Source organism: Cyrtonyx montezumae, unplaced genomic scaffold (assembly GCF_038088225.1).
Source record: "Cyrtonyx montezumae isolate F1298 unplaced genomic scaffold, pur_monq_1.0 scaffold_3, whole genome shotgun sequence".
NCBI lineage: Eukaryota > Metazoa > Chordata > Aves > Galliformes > Odontophoridae > Cyrtonyx > Cyrtonyx montezumae.
The window spans coordinates 111,234,301-111,256,143 of record NW_027072034.1 but is presented as its reverse complement, the minus strand read 5'-3'; the positions used below and the strand labels follow the sequence as shown (position 1 = coordinate 111,256,143).

The 21,843-nt window shown below is 45.5% G+C and overlaps 1 protein-coding gene across 1 annotated transcript in view; it reads left to right on the top strand.

Moving 5' to 3' along the window:
- The window catches only part of CACNA1I (calcium voltage-gated channel subunit alpha1 I), a 152,612-nt gene extending 136,045 nt beyond the window's left edge, over nucleotides 1-16,567 (top strand). Inside the window, exons 27-36 of the mRNA XM_065742931.1 lie at nucleotides 552-685; nucleotides 1,132-1,202; nucleotides 5,077-5,155; nucleotides 5,725-5,846; nucleotides 6,563-6,901; nucleotides 7,533-7,679; nucleotides 11,837-11,953; nucleotides 12,308-12,473; nucleotides 13,320-13,516; nucleotides 15,425-16,567. Of these exons, the coding sequence (XP_065599003.1) occupies nucleotides 552-685; nucleotides 1,132-1,202; nucleotides 5,077-5,155; nucleotides 5,725-5,846; nucleotides 6,563-6,901; nucleotides 7,533-7,679; nucleotides 11,837-11,953; nucleotides 12,308-12,473; nucleotides 13,320-13,516; nucleotides 15,425-16,126 (2,074 nt within the window). The 3' untranslated portion in view covers nucleotides 16,127-16,567. The remainder of the gene's footprint in view (nucleotides 1-551; nucleotides 686-1,131; nucleotides 1,203-5,076; nucleotides 5,156-5,724; nucleotides 5,847-6,562; nucleotides 6,902-7,532; nucleotides 7,680-11,836; nucleotides 11,954-12,307; nucleotides 12,474-13,319; nucleotides 13,517-15,424) is intronic.
- The last annotated feature ends 5,276 nt before the right edge of the window (nucleotides 16,568-21,843 follow it).

Genomic DNA, 21,843 nt, shown 5'->3' with positions numbered 1-21,843 from the left:
AATGTCTGTGGGACAGCTGGGCACTCAGAGGAGACCTCCAGGATAAATCACTATCTGGAATACAGTAGCAGTCCCACTGACCTCCTAGTTCTGCACAACAGAGCTGCGATGCCTGGGCAATAGTAAGATTTGTCCAAGAACTGCCTCTTTTTTGGCATCTGCTAGGCGAGAAAGCAAAGTAGGTGGGCTCAGAAACAGTCAGTTTTTTCCTGCCCTTGAGGCAAACTGGGAACATGCTGAAGCAGAACATATATAATGAAGCTGATACGAGATAGTGAGGCCATAAAAAGCAGAGCCCATTAGTCAAAGTATAGCACCATAGTAACACAGCTCCATGCTTTCAGATCAGGCTGGTTTGCCTCTGGCTGCTCAGGCTGTGTGCAAAGTGAATCTCTGTTTGTCTACAAAAGCCCAAACAGGCTGACTCAGAGTGGGGCCTAGGATTTATACGTGAAGAAATGTTTAGGTTAAAGTGAAAACAATTCACTTTATTTGTCAGGGAAGTGGAAAACCTCTGTCTTCCCGTATTCTCTTTGATTTTTCTTCTTAAGGTGGAACCAGCTAGATCTGGCCATTGTGCTACTGTCTGTCATGGGCATAACACTGGAAGAGATTGAAATCAATGCAGCTCTCCCAATTAACCCCACTATCATCAGGATCATGAGAGTACTGCGCATCGCCCGGGGTGAGAGAGGCGTGGGCAGGAGGCAGGGATGGAGGTGGCCATGGGATGGGATCCAGTGCAGTGACTCACTGAGCAGTGGTTGTAGAGACACACACTTCTGCTGTCTTCAGCCATGGATGGGAGGCAGAGAATGGAAAGGAGGAGTTGTGATACACACTGTTTGGAGAAAGAGAAATCTTGTCGAGAATGTGTCTGGGTTGAGCAGAAGCCTGAAAGGCATGGGTGGCAGAAACAGTGTATTTAGGAAGAAGAAGATAGACTGGAGGAGAAGGAACTGGGGATGTAAAGTGCAAAGAAGTGGGAATGTGGGGACAAGGAGTATGTTTTAGTTTTTCAAGGGCAAAGGGAATCAAGGCTTCTATCTTGTTCTACTGCCATTAGTAGGGTATACCAATGGATGAATCTTTTGAGCTGAGTTTGAGTGACACTTGTGTTTCTTGTGGCAGTCCTGAAGCTATTGAAGATGGCCACAGGAATGCGAGCACTGCTGGATACAGTCGTTCAAGCCTTACCACAGGTAAAATGCACAAGCTTCCCCTAAAACTCTCTTTCTGCCTTTTTTTTTCCCAAAGGATCAATTCTCTTGGTGTCTCAAAGGTGATGTCCTTTAGTGGGCAGTATTGGTGGTAAGTGGACAGTTGGACCATGTGATCTTAGTGGTCTTTTCCAATCTTAGTGATTCCATGATTCTAAATTTACTGTGGTGTGCAGGAACCTGCCTGAAAGCAATGCCCAAGTTTTAATGTTAAGTCATGGGGTTACAGCTCACCTAGCATCCCCATCCTCCAGTGGGTGAATGAAATATATCTTGATCCTGGGTAAGGGCAGGATTCTTCCCACCATGTCTAGCTGTTGTCTGTCATTTGTAGCTAGTCCCCAGATCCTCTCTCCCTTCTCTGTAAAGAAGGGAGAGACTGGCAGCCATTTCAGGAGGAAAGCAGGTCTCTGTCCTCACCCTTCCTTTCACGTTCCCCCTATTCACTTCTCTCTCACATGCATTCCTGTCACTCCCTTTCTTAGCCAGTGCCTCCCCCTTCCTGCTTTCATTTCTCCCTTTCACCTCCTGGATTCCTTCACAATTCTGAGCCTCTCATGTATGAGAAGCAGTGACGCGCTCTGTTGTGGCTCACGCAGCCGGCAGTTAAGTGTCTACCACAAGACAGAAGGATTCTATGAGCTGTGAGCGGCAGCTGTTCCCGAATGAGTGCTGACACGGTGCTTTACACAGGCACTGAGCCTAGTGAGAGGATCCTTTGTGATGGAGAAGCAGCCTGAGAGATCGGTCCCCTTCCTTGGGGATCCTCGAGAGAGAATTGTTAAGCAAGGAGTAATGGCGTCAAGTTTCCCTACTGATCACACATCAGATATTTCCCTGGCAGGCCCTGAGCAGGCAGCTATCTTGCATGATATCAAAATGTAGAGGCATTTGTCAGTTGCTTTATCAGCTAATGTGCCAGTCTTCATGAGTGGCGCAGAGCTGAGGATCAATCTGAAGACAGCATGAGTGGTTACACAAGGAATTTACTTCTGATGTTAGTGGCAGACAAAGATGTCACTCTGAATTAGAAGAAACCTATAGCACAAAAGCCAGGGGTGTGATCTTTCCTGAGCACTCTCTGATTTCCCAGTGTTTTTATTTTACAACAATAATTTGTATTTTTGTATAATGTTAACAATATAACTCACATATAGGCTATATAACAATATCCTTTGTCATCCAGGGTAGTTTGGGACTGAGATAAAAATGGAAGTGTTCTTGTTGGAGGCAGCTTTGGACCCCTGAAGTTTATTAGTTCTGGCTCTGCTGCCCCAGACTGGCTCAGTGCAGCCACTCCACACATTGCTGTTCTCCATTCAGGGAGACACAACTACTGAAATCTGGAAGGGAGCAGTCTCCAGATCTAATAAAGAATCATAGAACTATTAAGGCTGGAAAGAATCGTAGAACCACAGAATGGTTTGAGTTGGAAGGCACCACTGAGATAATCTAGTCTAACCATAAGCTCATCCCTGTGACTCTAGACCATGTCATTAATGAAACATCTTCCCTTTTCATGAATACTTTCAGGGATGGTGAGTCCACCACCAATGTGGGCAGCCTGTGCCAGAGCACCACCACTCTTCAGGGAAGAAAATTTATTCCAGTATCCAACATCTGCAGCTGTGGTGTGTTTGCTCTGCAGCCCAGATAAATACACACATTATGAGCTGGCTGAAGTGTATTCAGCCCTCAGTAGATGACTTCATGGTGTATTTGCAGTTAAATGGGGGGACTCAACTTCTTCCCCTAAAATAAAGTGAATAAATAGGACAGGAGGAAATCATAGAATCACTGAAGTTGGAAGGGACTCTTAAGGGTCATCTAGTCCAACTCCCATGGAGTTTGGAAATGTTCATATCCATGTCATGCAGAGAAGTGGAGTCATCAGACAGTGAAGGATTTTGCTCAGGATGGCAAAGAGTGCAGCTGGAACCTCAGTTCAAGCTCTGCTCAACGGACCAAGCCACAAACCACAAACATATTCTTCTACACTTTACAGATTCTTGCTTTTCTTCCTCACAGTCACCTCCAGACCCTTTCCTAACCTAGATGATCTGTCTTTTGGAGTTCATTAATACCTTCCACAACATCCTTCACAAGCGTATTTCTGAAGTTCTGACCTCTAGGTATTTCCTGGAAGATAATAGTGAATAGTGTTATCCAACATCAAAGCCGATGACCAATCCAGTTCTTATTGACTGGCTTTGCTTCCTTCTATAATGGCTTAGCTTAATAAAGTTATATAACCAATAGATCAAAAATCACTCCATAGTTAAACCTGTGTCAAAATCTGCACTCAAAGCAGGACTGAAATCCCCCACTTTCACTGTTAAAAATTGCATTTTGTCTCCATATTTTACACACTGAGTCTTCAGGGGACAATTGAATTATCTGTAATATTATTCTTCAAGATTTATTGGCTTTGCCAAGGGAAGCAGTTTAAAATAAGCTGTCCTTTCCCTTGTGCTTTTCCCTCTTCTCAGCCTTTCTCTTTATGTTCCTAAAGCACAGACTCACACTAGGGATTTTGGATTGCTAATGGCATATAAGGCATCTCCAGTAGTCCTGTTCCAATTCTCTTCCTTTCTCTGTTATACTGCAACAATTCTTAATACTGAATAGAGCTTTATTTTTGGAGACCTTTGGATGTTTAGTCTGTAGCTAAATTTTATTAGCTTCCTTTCTTTTAATGCCCTATAGACACAGACACAGGGGTGTGCATTCGGAGCATTTACTATGGTGTCCAATTTAGTCATCAGAAATAATTCCTTCCACTGCATGTGTATGAAGCCAAAATCTGGCAGCCCAGAGGAGTGGGTGTGCTGAATCATTCATTTCTCTCCTGAATTTGGATGTCACAGCAGTTGCAATGACTAAATTAGATTCCTGAAGTAGATGATCCTAATGAAGGCCCAGCGACCACATGCACTCACAGGCATTCAGATCAGATGCTACTCAGGTTTTGAAAAACAGTGAATACCAGGTCCTTAATTTCCCACCTCCCTTTGCCCCACCAGTAGTGTGCTAATTGTTACTAGCATTTTTAGCCTGCCACTTTTAAAACCTCTTCTGCTCCCCACATATAATCCACATGCCCCAAATGCTGGGATGCAGGAGATTCAGAAGCAGGGCAGTGATTTGTGAGAGTGAGGACATGGGAGCAGTGCACACATTGTTGGTGTGACTTTTGTGTGCCATGGGGCAGCAGTTCTCCCATTGTGGAGCTTCTAAAGCATCAAATACTGGAAGCCCAGAAATCAAGCTTTGTCTCATTTTCCACAGGATGCAGAAACTCTGCTACCTCTCTTCACTCTTTTGTAATCCCTTCTCTTTTTCTCTTCTCTACACAATTTAAAAGAGGCTATTTTCCATCTTTTTTCCCATCTCCCTCCCAAAGCCCTGCTCAACCCTCCACATGTGGAGGGTTTATCTGTGTCCTCATCTCTCTGAAGTCCTGCTCCAAGCATAACTTTGGGGAATTTAGGCAGCAAGGTGGGGCGTGTAGCACTGCAGCACATCTGTGTTCTGTAATCCATAGTTTGGCTCTCACTCATCCAAAATGGGTTCATTTCTCTATGCTCATGCGTTCTCCTGACCCAACCATTGTACACTTCAGTCAGTACTGGCTAGAAACAACATCCTTTGAATCTGCTGCTGGTTCTTGTTCTATGGGAGGTTTTGTTGTCAGTGATTTCCCAGGTGCTGAGAAATTGGTTGCATTTGTATCCTGGGAATTTGTTGCTTTTCTCTTCTGGTTTTGGAAGACAGAAACTGGTGTGGGTGTGATTCATGCTTGCCTGTTCAGATGAGGTAGGCTTTGGGATAGACTGACTATGTTGTTTGCTTTCAGGTGGGGAACCTTGGACTGCTTTTCATGCTCCTCTTTTTCATCTACGCTGCTCTAGGAGTGGAGCTCTTTGGAAAACTGGGTAAGTCTCAAGCAGCCTTTGCTCTGGTGTGAGGTACAGATCTGCTGGGAGTTTTCTCAAGCTCAGTATTCATTCAATAAAGGGATTGAATTATTCATCGTCCTTTATTCTCTTTTTTGTGAACTTGATATAAGCAGAATTTTTCTCTAAAATTTGATTGTTCTAATAGCTTGAAAGAGTATAAGTAGTTTCTAGTATTTCTTTCATTCCTAAACCTTCAGTTTTTCTTCATTACATTCTTTGGTACTGTTTCAAGGTTACAAAAAGAAGTCAAGGAAAGCTTATTCATGTCTCTTGCCATGGAATATTGATCACAGAGAAAGGCAACACAGTGACATTTTGGAAGGGTCACCCAGAGTGACTGAGTTACACCACCATTAGTGATTTTTTGCATTGCTGGACAGTAGTCAAGTGTTGCTGGACAACAGCCCACTGTTCAGCATGGTGCTGAGGCCACTAACTTAGGCCTCCAGGTAGTGAGGACCCTGAAGTCCCCTTCCCCAGTTCCTGCTGTTGATCTGAGTATGTGCTGCATACCCCATTGACAGCTGTGATCCCCACTCTTACAGTATGCAACGATGAGAACCCCTGTGAGGGCATGAGCCGTCATGCTACCTTTGAGAACTTTGGGATGGCCTTCCTCACGCTCTTCCAGGTGTCCACAGGAGACAACTGGAATGGAATCATGAAGGTAACTGGGCCTGAGGGGTGTGTGAGAAATTCTGACCTGTGCTCGGATCAGCAGTGCTTAGGTTGGAAAGGGGAGAAAAGTACAGGAACCAGGCTGCTAGATCAGGTCCTAGTTTGCTCCTTTCTTGCCATGATAACTCAGACCCTAGGCTCATCTGGTCCTGCAGCCATCCATCTCTGAGAAGTTCAAATTGTCCTTGGAAGAAATAAGAAGGTTGTCCTGACTAAGAGAGTATTCCTATTGTTGTGAGGCTGATTTTTGAAGTTGGAAGTAATGAATTCAGCATAGAACCTATATACAGAGCTATCAGGGCAATCTAAAATTAATATTTCCTTCCTGGGAAGAAAGGAGAAGGAAAGCTCTTTGCAAACATACAGTACTTTTGAGCCTGACATGAGAAGGCAGATCTGCACAGCATCAGTTCACACACCTGTGACTACAGTGGCAGCAAAATGCAATGGTCTGAAGGACTTAATTCTGTAGACCTTTTGGCATATTTGCTCTGAAGCAGAGTGCACAAATTGTATCATGATCAGATAATGTCCCTGATTCTTAGAGGACTTCATGATTCTAGAGGATGTGGAATGATAGAACCATTGCCCTGTTCTTTCTGGTGGCATTAGTGTTTTTTGACAGAAAGATCAGCCAAACTTGCATTCTTACTTTAGTCCTTCCTTCCTTCCATCGTTCCCTCTCAAACGCAACTTCCTCTCAAGGATACCTTACGTGACTGCAGCCACGATGACCGGAGCTGCCTCAGCAACCTGCAGTTCATCTCCCCACTGTACTTTGTCAGCTTTGTGCTCACAGCTCAGTTTGTCCTCATCAATGTGGTGGTAGCTGTTCTCATGAAACATCTGGATGACAGCAACAAGGAAGCCCAGGAAGATGCAGAGATGGATGCTGAGATTGAGCTGGAATTTGCACATGGGCTGTGCTCCCGCAAGTCAGGCTCCTCAAAATCAAGGCAGGGAAAAGGAGCAGGAACAGGAGGCGGTGGTGGGAGAACAGAGCCTGAAGGACGTCTGTGCACAAGATGCTACTCTCCAGCACAGGTGGGTACACCTTTGAGCTTACCAACCAGACTGCAGCAAGTGGATGTGAGGAGAAACTGAGGGGCCTAGATGATTGAGGGCTTAGCAGTAGCAGGAAGACTCTTCCACTTCAGGGTGAGAGGTTTGCTTTCAGTAGTAGACTTTTGAGTTGGTAGCATTGTGAGGAGGTAAGGATGTAAGAGCAGCAGGTTCTGTAGCACTGCCTGGAAGCTCACTGGCATCATAGTGTAGGATCCTGAGGGTCAGCAGAGGAGGGATGGAGCAGATTAGCTAAAGCTGTGTTAAGGAACAAATTTGAGAGGCAAGCTCAGGAGAAGAGAGAAAGGGAAATGGCAGATCAAGTGAAGCACACCAGCAGAGCTGGAAGGAAGGCATGAGCAGTGCTGGGCTGCACTGACAGTGAGTGAATACAGTCCATCCTTCTTTTTTTTGCACTGGATTTTGGCATCTTTACACACCCTAAGGAGCAAATGCTCTTCCTGTGACCCTGTGCAAGTACCTGCAGTACAAGGTACTGCTCCAGATGAATCAGGGTGGAGAATCCAGCCCCAAATTCACAAGGAACTTTGAAGCAAAAGCTCGGCATTCTTAAAATGATTTCTCCCATCCTCCCCCCTTTCTTGTCCCCTAGGAGAACTTATGGCTGGACAGTGTCTCTTTAATTATTAAGGACTCCTTCGACGGGGAGTTAATGATCATCGATAACCTATCGGGCTCCGTCTTCCATCATTACTCCTCGCCGGCCATGTGCGAGAAGTGTAACCATGACAAGCAAGAGGTAACCTGCGTACGAGGATGCGTGAGAGGACTCTTCCCCTAAGACCTGCACATCCACATTCACATGCCCTTAGGACATCCAGTGTGTGCTCCTGGCTGTAGTTTGTGTAGGCAGAGGGCTTGGCCTGTGTTTGTCATCTATCATGTGTTTCTGAGACTGCCTCTGGTATAAGCCTGCCCTCCTTAGCCATGGGGGGATGTTTGAGGTGCTGGAAAGCTGAGATGTGCCATGATGTAGGCCAGCAGGGACTGACTGAGATGTAGATGAAGACAATATTGTATTCAGTTCTACAAGAAGTGCAGAGGTTGAAGCTCACGGTGTGCAAAGAACTGGAAGGTTCACATCCAAACACTTGGAGAGAATTCAGTGGAAGATTTAAGCATGTTTTGTCTTCATCTGAAACATGTGTTTGCATTATTCCCTGTTGAGGAGAGTGAGCGAAGCACATGCTTACATGCTTCATTGAACAGAGTTGGTGTCTCTGAGCCAGGATTGGTGATGAAAACTGGTTAATTAGTGTGATACAAAACCAAACAAAAATGAGCCCACTGAGAACGTTTTAGATCCTCTTTTCTGGTGTAGAATCTGTGAGCTGACAGATTGGTTGCTGCTAAGAGCAGGACCATAGATACTTTGGAAAACCACTTCCTAAGCAATTTGTCTTTTCATATTATAAAACTTTGGAGCAAAGTGGCCTGGGAGATGTTAGGTGAGAAGCATAATTATAATTATTTTTTTTCTTCTTAAATCAATTCCTTACATTTAAGTACTATGGTCAGGATTAGCCTTGTATCAGTAGCTTTTCTCATCTCTGAGTACATCACTACATCAGTGGCAGTCGACACCATCTCCTCCCCCATAACTAACTTGATATATTGCTATTTCTTGTAAGGCAACAGGGAAAGTTGAGAAGAGAGCTCTTATTGGTAGATAATCACGTTTGAAGATGACCATTTTTCATTTAGCTTTGGACCCCTAGTTCTGATGCTTTACTTTTTTTTTTTTTTTTTTTTTCCTTTCAGCTGTCTCCTTATCCCTATAGCTTCCATTTGAAAATATCAAAATCAGAAAATTGCTGTATTTTCTCAGTACTGCAAAACTTCACCCATGGATACCGCATTAATACTATCAAATAACTGTTTTCAAGTCATTGTGCTTTCCAGTGCTTTATGTAAGTCCTTATATTCAGCAGTTGATGCTCAGCCTTCTCAGAAAAATCAGATCTTCTAAAGGCATTCCAGAACAATTGCCCTCAAATCAAGTCATTTGCAGCTAGTTTGCTGCATTTGAAAACCTCCCAGATAGTCTTCAGTATCCTGCGTGGGAATTAAGAAAACATCGATTTTCTTACCATACCAGCTGGGAAACTGGATGGCAAAATCTCCAAATGCAACCCACAGCAAAGAGATTAACAGAATAATCATCACCAAATAATTATTCTTAGGCTTTATTTTCTAATGCCTGTTACAGAGCTATAAATTTATTTTCTAAATTGACATTTCAGTATATCTAAAATGTGGAATTGAAAAGAAAATATCTATATCCATAGGAAGAACTTCAGTAGTAAAGTGTAGTTATTTTATTTCTCATTATATGAATCAAAGTTAAAGGTCAGGATTTTAAGTCATGGGTTGATTGTGACCTTCTCTTTGTATTTCATAGTGTGGAAACCAACAAGGAAATTCCAACAGAAAATCACTGCACCATCTCAACTAGACTTGAACCCAGCACTAACACCAGTCATTAATTATCCAGAGGGTATTCAGGTGCATCAACGTAACCAGAGTTGTGCATTAGCACCAGTTGTACACTGCCAGAATGTACATTGTGCACATAGAATTGTATTGTCTCAGAAACAACCATCAGCAATTTATACAGGCAGAGCAGTTCTTATATTGTCTTTTTCAGTACATGTGTTTTTTAACAAAACAGGATGTTGGCTGCACATCAAATCACCCTTAACTTTGCCCTTATGAAAGCTATCGCATTATCGGGAAAAAAAGGTTTTTTCCCATTTCATTTGTAGTTTAATCCAAGGAAATACTGAGCAGAGTGGATGAATACAGCACTTAAACATATGCTCAAGTTTTTAATATGTGTTAAGCTTTGTATTGTCTGGAGTAGAAGTGCTCAGTTTCTTTCTGAGTTAAACTGCTCTCATCTTATTTTCAAACCAATTATTTGGACAATTAAGGATTTTCCTAATCATGGCTCTGTTTAAAAGATAGCTTATATCTGCAATTAGTTACTTTCTAAGGGATACATATGAGCGGTTCAGTGTCTGTGCTTGGTGTCCCAAGCAGTTTATTCTTCTACTGAACTTCCCATTAGCCCTGCACTGCCATTTGTTTCACTTTTCTTTTGACTCATCATCTTTAGTTAGAGTATTTTTCGGTATTCTCTGGGAATGGAAGCTACAGGAACAAAACAGAATGTGACTAACCTTTTCACCTGTCATTTCTATCCTTTCACTTTTGGGCTGGTTGACAGCTAGATGTGTGTATTGGTGGCTGATGGTGTATTTAGCCAGTGAGCAGTGGTGAACAGTGTTCTCACACACATAACTATCTAGCTGACTTCGTTGATGGTTCTTTTTAAGTAGAACCCAAGCTGGCCAGAAACTGTGAGAAGCAGTTCAGTGAAGAATGGCCAAATCTGGCTTTTGTTGAAACCCTTTTTTATGGATGGAGAAGGTAGTCACAGGTGTTGTCACATTTCACACTCCCATTTCCACAATCACAGCTGTAAGGCTGTTCTGGTGAAACAAGCACTTATGCAAGAAATGGATGAATATGCACATTAAATGGGACTGGATGAAGAGGGAGTTTCTACCTACAAATAGTTGCTGACTGGTGACTGTGTAGTGTGCTTGGCATAACATCCTTGTGGGTTCTCTGGTGTGTGTATGCACCTCAAACATCAGTTGGTTACTTTGAGCTCTCTACTTGGTTGAGTGACACCATGTTCATGAGTTAGAATAACATCCCAAATGCAGATACTGTTTGTGCCCTTTATTTAAATCCAGCTCAGTTTTTCCCTTCAGTTTATTCTATGTGCCTTATCCAAGGATGGAGACTCTTCCAGTCTCTGGCATTGGCACAAACCACTGAACTCTCAGCTCAAAGGAGTCACGTCTACAAATATTCCACCTGCTCTCACAGTATAGAAGCTCTACCCAGTTCTTGCAAACAAAAACACAGGGAAGGACAAAATTACAGCCCAGGAAGAAAGCTCTCCTGACTGAGACAACCCAGAATATAGCTGTTGAGTCAGGTGCTGGTGGTGGGAACTGATGGGACTCTAGAGGCCAACTACAGAAAGTCAGAGAATCATTAAAGTTGGAAAAGACCACTAAAATAATCTAGACCAATAAGTTGAGCACAGGAAGAATAGAGTAGCTGTTTAGGCTACTAGAAAAAGGGGAATTATGGGACAAGATGAGGTCTGGCAGAGGGGAATTGCAAGCTTGGAGGAAAGATGGGAGAGGGGTGTGTGGTATGAGACAGGCCAAATGACAGAGCAAGCTGAGGCACAGAGCTAGTTGTCTGACTTGGTTTCAGAAATTAAGAGAGGAGTAGTACAGGGTGGGCTGGAGGGGTGAGTTTAGGGATGGAGAACAGGAGGGAGGGTGGTGTTTGCTGAGGTGTTGAATAGGTTAGAGATGAAAGAGAAGATTCAGGGAAGCAGGAGGGAGGTGGGATTTCAGTGATGAAGGTAAGAGAATACAAAAAGCATGATATTGGCATGGACTGCAAGAGGCATGACTATCTGTGGAATGAAAGCATCTTTGTGTTGTAGTAGGGCTGTCTTTGGCACCTTCAGAGGCAAGTCTAATTCCTATATTCCTCAGTAGAGTGGACTGCCTTATCATAAATCTGAGGGAGCCCTGGTACAGATTCGGGACTCCTTTCTACAATACTGGCATTAGGGGAGCATGGACTGGTGATGGGCTGCTTGCAGATTCTGTGTTCAAGCTTCTTTAGAAAGTGGATTCTCCTGTCCAGCCCAGATCTGAGTTAGGCAGTATCTGATGTATCTAAGGAATATAACAAAATTCATCTTGGGCCTACAGGCTTTTACTTACCCTTCATAAACAGTTTGACTGCTTGAAATGTGGGCTTTAGACATCCAATGACAGCTCCTTTCCCTTCCTGCAGGTCCAGCTGGCTGAAATGGAAGCATTATCCCTCAATTCAGACAAGTCCTCTTCCATCCTTCTAGGAGAAGAATCAGATAATCACAGCACTTCTCAGCTGAGTCCTAAGGAGACCAAGGTTAGTCTCAGGTGCTCATGGACACGTTGCACTGTATTTCTGTCCCTGCTCCTCTGAAGTGCTCTGTGTTCTTCCGTATGTCTCTGCTGAGGAATATAAGTGTTGGTCACTTTTCAAGAGCCTCTCCATAGAAGAGAAAAAAGGGATGTATGTTTTTGAAAGTTTTCTTCATTGCTATTAATAAGGGCCTCTGAATGAGCCTAAATTTTAAGGGATTTGAGTGAGAAATATGAGTATGTTTTAGATAATTCACAGGCAACTTCAGAAACAGCCCTTTTCTGACAAGCCTGCTCAGTTTGCCATTAAATTTCACCAGCCTTTGCCTTTACTTTTTTTTTTTTTTTTTTTTCCCAGGATGGCCAGAACAGCCCTGACTCCACTGAGGCAAAAGATCTGGGGGAATGCTTGCTTCCAATATCCAGCACAGATGGCTCCACAAACCCAGACAGTTACCTATGTGAAATAGAGGAAACTCCTTTCAACTCAGTCCAGTCTTGGCTAAAGCATGAAGGTACCAAAGGTGAGAACAGCTCTCATCATTTCCCAGGTATCTGTGGGTTGGTTCAGCTTATCTGCCTTTCTCCTGCCAAGAATGGAGGTAGTATGAGGTGAGGTCACACTAACAGAGAATTCACTTTCAGTTCACCAGTTCTCAGTAGTAAAGTGAAGATCATATCCTTCTTCAGTTGCTAAGTCTTATACTCTCATTCAGACTTGCTGAGGTGAGGCATCGTGAAAGAGCTGCTTCCCATTTGCAGTAGTGCACCTGCATGTGGATTGAGCAGAGTGACAAAGAGATGAAGGGACATAGACTTCAGTGACATGCTAGCTGGGTAAACTGTGTTCGCTCTGCAGGGTAAATTATTGCTATCCCACAAGACCAAGCTCCTTGGATAAAGCCAAAGGGAACATAAAAAACATCTGCCCTTTGTGGAAGTCCTGCAGCTCTACTCCTGAGCACAGGTTTCCTAAGCCACCGGCTTATTTATCTCCCTTCATCCCTTGCTTTTCAGGATCTGGGATTAAAGTCCTCTGGCAGTGATATCTGGTTGAATCAAAGCCTTATGGCTCAGCTTTTATCTCAAAGAGCAGCAACAAGAGAAGCAAGCTCAGCTGTTGCTTTAAGGCCCTGAGCTGTGTTAGATCTTTAGGGTTTGATGCAGGTTTTTGCTGTTGAAAAAAAAGAAAGTGGGATTCATTGTGTGAACTCTAGACTGAGGTTTCTTGGCCAGGAGTTTTTGTTATTAGATATCCTCTATCCACTGGACTCACAGGACCCTTGGTGTAAAGAAATCAAATTGGGGTACTCCTGAACTTTTTTATTTCTGTTTGTGTTCTCTTCCCATTTATTTTGGTGTTTTCTCAGCCCCTCCCAGCCCATTTTCTCCAGGTACGTCTTGCCCTCTGTTACCTGTACCAGCAGAATTTTTCCACCCAGCCATCTCTGCCACCCAGACAGGGCCTGAGAAGGTCTCATGTGCACATAACCTTCCTAAGATCTCTCTGCAAGGCTCATGGGCATCACTGAGATCTCCGAGCGTGAACTGTTCACTTCTTCACCAGGTGAGGAACCCTGTTTGCTTCTGCTTGGAAGCCTTGATTTCCACATCACATCCTAAAAAAGAAGCCTGAATAGGGAGGAAGGCAGAGGAAGGAGAGAGGTCATCTGGGGCCAGGGGCTGGGTGACTCTGATCTGACTTGGAGAAGCACAGTGTTCAGGAGGGTTGGGGAGGATAGAAGTTTGTACAGATAAGGATTGTATAGCTCTACCCCCCGAAATGACATACTTTTCTGCTTTGGATCAAAAAGCAGACTGACCGCTGCAGCTAGCACCACATAAATACAGAATCACATCATGTTTTAGCTTGCCCTTGGCTCCATGCACTGAGTGCACTGCAGACACCTGCATGCACAGCTGACAATGTGAGCTAGGGAAATGTCAGCCACACAACCAGCTTGGCTTCTCCTGGTGCCGGTTCTGGATCACACACCTACTTGTCTGCAGGAGCCTCTCCCCACTTTCCTCCTACACAGCCACTTGTGCCACATCCACACTTCATGTCTCTGAGCTCAATTTTCTCCTAGCCACTCAGATCTCACACCTCAGAAAGACACTGTCTCTCTCTGTCTTTCTTACTGAAGAATAAAAGCACTGAGGGAAGATCAAGTGTCTCTAAATTGCAGAGGAGATAGAGATTGGAGTCCATCAGTGATCCCTCTTATTGTTCTTGGAAGTCACTCCATGAGCAATTCCTGTTCCCAGGGACACTATCCCAGACAGACTATAAAATAAAATTGTATGTTATCCAGTTCTGTGTGACAGACACTGATGGTACAATACAAATGTGTGTGAATTCACCAGGGATAAATTTAGCTTTGAGCTGAGGCCATTGAGTTGTTGTAGTGTTGAAACTTCTCAAATAAGTTTAGACATGAGAGAAAGAGCTCTGGAGGTTGCATGACACTGAAGAAAAAGTGCTGAGCTGTTAAAGTAGAAATTGGTAAACTTCTCATTATGTGATACAGAATGTATTGAATAGCTATGGTTCAGGAAATCAGATGACACCAAGCTGAGCAGTGCAGTCAATATGCTGGAGAGAAGGAATGCCATGCAGAGGCTTGAGAGATGGGCCTGTGCAAACCTGGTGATGCAGACCACCTTCCTAAGACCAAATGAAATGCAGGTTAAATAACTAAGTGCTGTCACAAGAACATTAAGGTTTTCTCTTCCTACTGAAAGGAGATTGGAGTTTTCTCCCCCAAATACTGCCACTGCTGCTTGCACTGGTCAGAAGAATCTCTTTTCTGTCCCAAAATATTGCTGATATTTAATGAGAGGAAGCTTCCTGAGATCTCTACAGAAGCCCATCTGCTTTCTGACCAGCTGATGGTTTTGATGCGCCTGCAGCCTGTGTGGCAGGTTCGCAGAAACACCAAGAGTGGGGATCTACAGAGGACCTTGGTCCTGCTGCCTCCTGGACTTAGAGCAGAGCTCACAGACCCAGCATCCCTTCCCTCTGGTGAAGCATTTCACATGAGAGGAGCGAGTTCATCCTGGAGCAGAATGAGAGTGTGGAGGCCATGGAACAGGTGGTCATGGCACTGACTTTGAAGGAGTTCAACAGGCATCTGAAAAATGCTCAGCCATAGGGTTTGATTTTTCGGTGGTCCACTATGGAGCCAGGATTTGGATTTGGTGATCCTTATGAGTCTTTTTCAACTTGGAATCTTCCATGACTCTGTGATTCTATGAAATCAGAGCTCAAAATGTAGAAACTTCCCTTCCCCAGAAGGAAACACCCTTAGCATGCTGCCTTGCAGCAGGTTTCAGGTGGATTACAGCTGCCGTTCCCAACAGGGGAGAGCGAGAGAAGTGGAGTTTGTTTTCATACCCCAAATAATTAAAAATAAAAATAAAAATAAATTCTTGCTAATCTTCCCATCTGAACACGGTGTGCTTTTACCCCCAGGCTCCTGAGAGCGACACGTCTCTGGACAGCCGGAGCAGCAGCTCAGTGGGCAGCCTGCAGACCACACTAGAGGATAGCCTCAACCTCAGCGATTCTCCCCAGTGCGCCCTGGACCTCCCAGTGGCCCTGTGCCCCATGCCAGCTGCTGGTGACCAAAGACCCCTGGCAGCCCCCTTGTCCCCCACCTCCCGTCGCCGCAGTCTGCGGGGCCGGGGGCTCTTCACCCTGCGCAGCATCCGTCGGCACCAGCGCAGCCACAGCAGCGGTGGGAGCACCAGCCCTGGCTGCACCCACCATGACTCCATGGACCCTTCGGATGAGGAGGGGGCAGGAAGCAGTCTGCGGGGGGGAGGCAACAACAGTGAGCCCTCGGAGACCCTCAGCAGCCTCTCGCTGACCTCCCTTTTCTCACCCCCACCACCAGGACTGACGCTGGGGAAGAAGTGCAGCAGCACCAGCAGCCTCCACGCCAGCCCTTCACCCCGCCGCCCTGCTGCCCACCACACAAAACCCTTCTACACCGTTGACCCCAAGGGCTTCCTCTCCATGCCCTCCTGGGTGACAGACTTCTGCAAGGACTCCCCTCCGCCTGTGCAAGGAGCGGAGCCCGACAGCCCCAGCAGACTGGGGACAGGGGAATGCGGCTCTCCGCTGCCATCAGAGCTGGAGCTGGGCGATGGGGTCAGCAAGAGGAACAGATGAGGGTCCCTGGGCTGTGGGGTGTGCAGAGTGTTTGGCCACCAGTATGGGGAGCACGTTTTGGCAGCTGCTCCCCAGCAGCGATTCCAAAGGATGTTGGGGAAAAAGAACCAGGCAAACAAAAATTTATAAATATATATATATACATAAATATATATATATATAGAATAAATACTCTGGTACCGTACCTCAGAGGCGTGGGAGAATGCAAGCAATACGGGAACAGTCCTGCCCTAGAGCAAGACCTGGACCATCACTGCAGAGACTACAGTGAAAAGAAAAGGCCATGGGGCTGGGAGGGACGGGACCCTCCAGCCAGGCAACTGCTGCCTGGCAGCCATTTAGTTATATACATATACATATATAGAGAGAGATCAATTTATTTATTTTTTTTACCGAGAGATTATGAATTTCAGAAAGTGCTAAAGAGAACCAGGCGCATGGGGGCTGAAGGAGGTGCTATGCAGAATTAAGGAGGGTGGGTGAGTGGGGTGGGATGGAGGGAAGTGGGGTAAGCAGAAAAGGAAGAGCACCCGGGGCTTGCCTCATCTGTTTCTGGGAACTTTCTTCTTGTTCATGCTTCCATTTCAAACATTAAAAATCGTGGGCCAGGTCTTCAGGTCTAGCATAAATTGGGCAAACGGTGATTGTGCACTTCTGTCGGTGTAGAGCAATGGAGCTCTGGCTCAAGGGGGATTCGCTGCTGACTTAGAGCACGTGAAAAGCAAACAGCTGCGGAGTATGGGAAACAAACAGAGCCTGGCTTTGAAGGGAGCACGAGAGCACAGCAGGCATGCTCTTGGGTGGAGGGGGTGCGGGCTCCACAGTGTATTTGTGTTGTTGTTTTGTTGGTTTTCTGCTTTTCATTTTGTTCCAAAGGAAAAAAAATGCAAGGGTTACGGGGAAATCTGGAGCAGGAGGGGGAGGTAAAAAAAGAGAGGGGAAATCGAACTTTTCCCATTCATCTGCAGTAATTGTGATATTTTCTTTTCGATGCCCAATGGTGCAAAAACCATCTCTAGAGAAATCTGTTATTTTTGTATCTATAGCTATATATATATATATATATACATATATATATGTATAAAGAAGACAAACACTAGAATTCTGAAAAGGACCAATAAAAGCAAAGGGGGCTTCAACATAAATCATAGTGGGCCCTCTGGCTGGATTCCAACCCTGCCCCAAGTCCCAGCAGGAAGACCTTACGAGAGCATCCTTGGCTCAGTGTTGGCTCTACTTCTTCTCCAGCACCTCCTCCATCCTCTGGCATTTTGCATTAGTGTTGCTGGGACCAAACCCCTGCTCAGCAAACAACTGCAGATGTAAGGAGCAGAGAACACCAGCTGTGTGTGTGTGTGTGTGTGTGTGGTGTGTGTGTGGTGTGTGACTGATGTGAGGGTCCTCCTGCGTGCTGTGTACTGGCTGGCTCACCATGTGGTGAGAAGGGGAGAGAAAGAAGGAGGGAGCTGCAACTCTCCTTGCCCTACATCACGGGGCACCATCTGTGTGCTGTGGGGTGGCTGTGGAGACAGACTGACTCCTTGAACCAAGCTCTGCCTCAGGACCCAGGATTCTGTCCAGCAGATGTGATTCTCTCCCACGTGGCTGCAGAAGGATCTCCGGGGCCACGTCCGTTCCCCTTCCAGCAATGTGACCGCACACATCTCCTCCTTTGCTGGGGCCAGCCTGCATCTCCCTTGGTTTTATTCCCTGCCCAGATATGTGGGTAGGTAGGAAAAAGCGTCAGAAGCCTCCTGGGAGGGGGGCATAAAGACTTCCCATCCCCTTTTTTCCACCAGTTAAAGAGGGCTGCTGCCGCAAAGCTCTCCTTGCTGGCATTTGAGGCATTGCAGAGAGTGGGTGGCACACCACAGACTTTCTTGTTTTATCATTACCTGTCTGATTTTTAAGCTGCTGCTGCATCTTACAAACTGGAATCGTAAACAGTAATCACATCGAATGGAACAAACAACAGAAAGGAAAAAGATAATTGCTACATGGACTTGACTTATTAGCTGGAAGGAGTGTTTGTTGTCTTACAAGTGTGCACACTGACTGCAGGGAGGTCAGACCTGTGGGCAGAGGACAGGGGAGCCCAGGTCCTTCTCCTTGCAGAAAGATTGCTGGTCTAGATTTATTAAAGCAATAATAAGGGTCTTTAAACACCTTTTTTGCACTCGTCGTTCTTTGGGTGAGTTGCCCCTGCCCACTCCTCCACAGGCAGAGAGATGAGGCATGCAGAATCATAGAATTGCTTAGATAGGTTGGGACCTAAAACAACATTGAGCTCCAAGCCCCCATCATTCCCTGTCTTTGGGGAAGGAGGGCAGTAGGTCCCTGGAATAACTGAATGTCAAACTCTGCATGAGATTTCCAAAACAACTAAAAAACTAAAAAATAAAATCAACCCAAACTCTTCACAGCTCAATGTATAGATTGTTTCCTGCAAGGGCCATAAGTCTGGGTGGATAAGGTGATCTTAGCAGTGTCTCCAACCTTAATGATGCTGTGATTCCATGATAAGAGGACTTGGAGATAGGCCTCCATAGTGCTAGAAGCTACTCTGCTACATTGTCACAGTAGGTGTATGCTGGGTGCTTGAGATAGCTGGGAGGGAAGAGGGGTCACACCCCAGGAAGAGATCACTCCATCAGCACTCTTCTCTGATTAAAGAGAATAAAGCCCCACTGAAGATGCAAGTGATGCTGAGACATATTTCAGCAACTCTGCAGGCCTTTGTTCACCTGGTTGCTTTCATTGCCCTGGTGTGAGCAAGCAGCAGGAGGGATGGATGGCCAGGCTGAAGGCCTCAATTCTTCCTGTGAGGAGCTCAAATCACCTGCTTTCTCTGCAGAATCCCCTCCATTTGTTTTGCAGAGGTCCTTGAGTGTTTGCACCACTATCCTTCACTGACGCTCTGGACCCTGTTCCAGGGTGCCAGCTCCATGCCTCTGTGTCACAGAGGGAAGAGTAGTGATGGTGGCCGCATGGGGTGACTTACAGCCCTCAGGGTGCTATCTCCATTTATTCTCAGTGCCCTCTGGAAGTGACTTGCAAGGGGAAATATTTTTTTTCACTATGGTTTGGGTATCGTGGCAGTCCTTCTGCGCCTTGTGAGGTCTCCCCTTCCCCTTCTGCTGGGGTCATGCCACAGCCTCTGCCTCCTTGCAAGGACTTTTACGCTGAGCTGTATGACTTGAGCAGAAGGCTTCTGGCTTTGGAAGGAGGTTGCCATGGAAACAGAAGGTTATCTTTAGAAAATATTTTGTCTCTCCCTTTTAATTATTTACCAACTGCTTGAAGAAGAAGGAGGAAACATCTATCCTTCTCAAGGAGGATGCAGGATGCTAACACCCAGCAAGAGTCTCATGTATCTGCTGGGGATTCCTATGGTGGGGTGGGCTGAAGGCTTTCTCTCCTGCATTTCCCAGGTCTACTCAGCTGTCAGCACCAGCAAAAACCTCTCACCTTCCAGACAACACCTGATGGCAGCCTAGAATGTGCCCAGCCACCCATACTCCCACTTCCCAGCAGGGACCACTTTGCAGCAGCTTGTTTGGATGTTTCTTGCTGTCACCAGTCCAAGATAGCCCCTTTTTGCCCTACTGCCATGCCACCTTCCTACCTTTCCCTCCCCTCCACTTGCCACCAAAAGTACCTTCTCACCCTGATGCTAAGTTCCTCCTTGTGCTCACATATTGTTGCTGTGTCCTTCTTCAGCTCCTGCATTGCCAAGCTGGATGCATTTAACTGTTTTTATCTAACCTTGCCTTCCAGTTTCTCCACCTCCTTTCTTTGTTTTTGCTAAGCCCTCTGGTCATATTTTCCCTTAGAATCATTAAGGTTGTAAAAGACCTCTAAGATCATCTATTCCAATGATCAGCCCATCACCACCATGTCCACTTTTTTGCCACCTGGGAACACTGCTGCCTTATGTTCAGCCAGCTGTCAACTAATACCCCCAGATCCTTTTCCTCTGCTACAGACCATAGTGCTATATGGAGTTGCTGTGACCAAAGTGCTGGACCTAGCTCTTGGACTTGTTGGTGCTTATATAATGGCATCAGCTCATTGATCCAGCCTGTCTCAGTCTCTCTGTAGGGCCTTCCTACCTTCAGGCAGATGAACACTTCCCCCCCAGCGCAGTGTCATCTGCAAACTTACTGAGGGAGCACTCACTCCTCTTGTCCAGATCATCACTAAAGATATTGAAGAGGATGGTCCCCAGTACCTACCCCTGGGAGATCACTACTTGTGACCTTCTTGCCACATCCTTCAGTTCAGCCCTGTGTAGTTCATTGCAGCTGTAAAGCAGCACCCATCCAGAGTGGTTCCCAACTCTTCTTTCACCCTAACTCCTCACCTTCTCCAACCTGCCCATGGAAAATGCATCAGTACTCAGTAATTTTTCTGAGCCCAGTGACCCTTTCCCTAGAGCTGCCACATAAACGAGGTGTACTGCTGGATTTACTTCTCCTGGCTCTTCCGTCTTCATCTGTCTTCCTCACCCCAGCTTAAAAACATGGGAAGCGCTGATCAGTGTGCACAGTTATTTTTCATGGGAAGGTATCAGTGCTGTGCATTTGGTGAGGTATAGGAACAAGCTGCCCAGGGAGGTGAGGGAGTCACTGTTCCTGGAGGTGTTCAAGAAAAAGGCAGATGTTGCATCAAATTACATGGTTTTAGAGTGGTCATGAGGTTGAGTTGATGGTTGAACTAGATGGTCTTAGAGGTCTTTTCCAAACTTAATGATTCTGTGATTCTATGGTTTGGGTCCTATTCCAGTGGGATGTCTGCGAGACATCATGGGAGATGTCCTCTGCACCCACAAAAGGTGTACTTGCAACGGTTTGAAGCAGAAAGTTATTTTGGCCAAGGTGCTTCTAATTGCCAACTGAATACATAAAAATGTTATTACGGAGATATGGTGGTAAAGCAGCTTTACTTTGCTTGTTCTCATTACCAGAACTTCACAGTGAGGAGGAAGATTAAACCCTGCTGATTTTCTGGTAGGCTGCAGTACAAAACATGCAGCACACCTTGTAGGAGGTGCTTGGTAATTTGCAAAGGCAGGTCCCTGGATGTATGCCATCCAGATCAGTTTGTCTGCATGTGATCTAACTTTCCAAATATTCCTTTCTCTGGTCTTCATGAAAACTTCATTTTATGAAATGTACCTCACTTCTCAGTTTTTCCATGTTATTTTTGTTCCATGCTAGGCAATGGTTTCCAGTAGGAGCTCAGTATCTCAGTATCTTTAAATTATTATTCATTCCTTCCCTCTCATTTAGATAAATATATTTCTTCTCTAGCACTTTTCACTTCTTCTGCATATTTCCAAGCCCCATGTTTATTTCTACTAGGATCCTGACACACACTGAACAAGAGCTGGCAATGTAATATTCAATATTTATGCTGCCTGGCCACTTCCAGAGCAGATGCGCTCAGTTTACAGGCAAGGAGTTCTCACTCCCGTCAAACCAGCAGCCCAGCCATCACTCTGCAGCATGCCTCTCCTGCTCAAGCATATCTCAGCAATCAGGGTTCTTCCCTTTACTTCATGCAGGTGGTGGGATCACACAGATGGCAGGATACATGCCCCGCATCAGTGCATTTCCAAGGACATTTTCATAGAATCATAGAATGGATTAGATTGGAGAGGACCTTAAGGCCCACCCATTTCCAGCCTCCTGGTATGGGGAGGGCTGCCACCCACC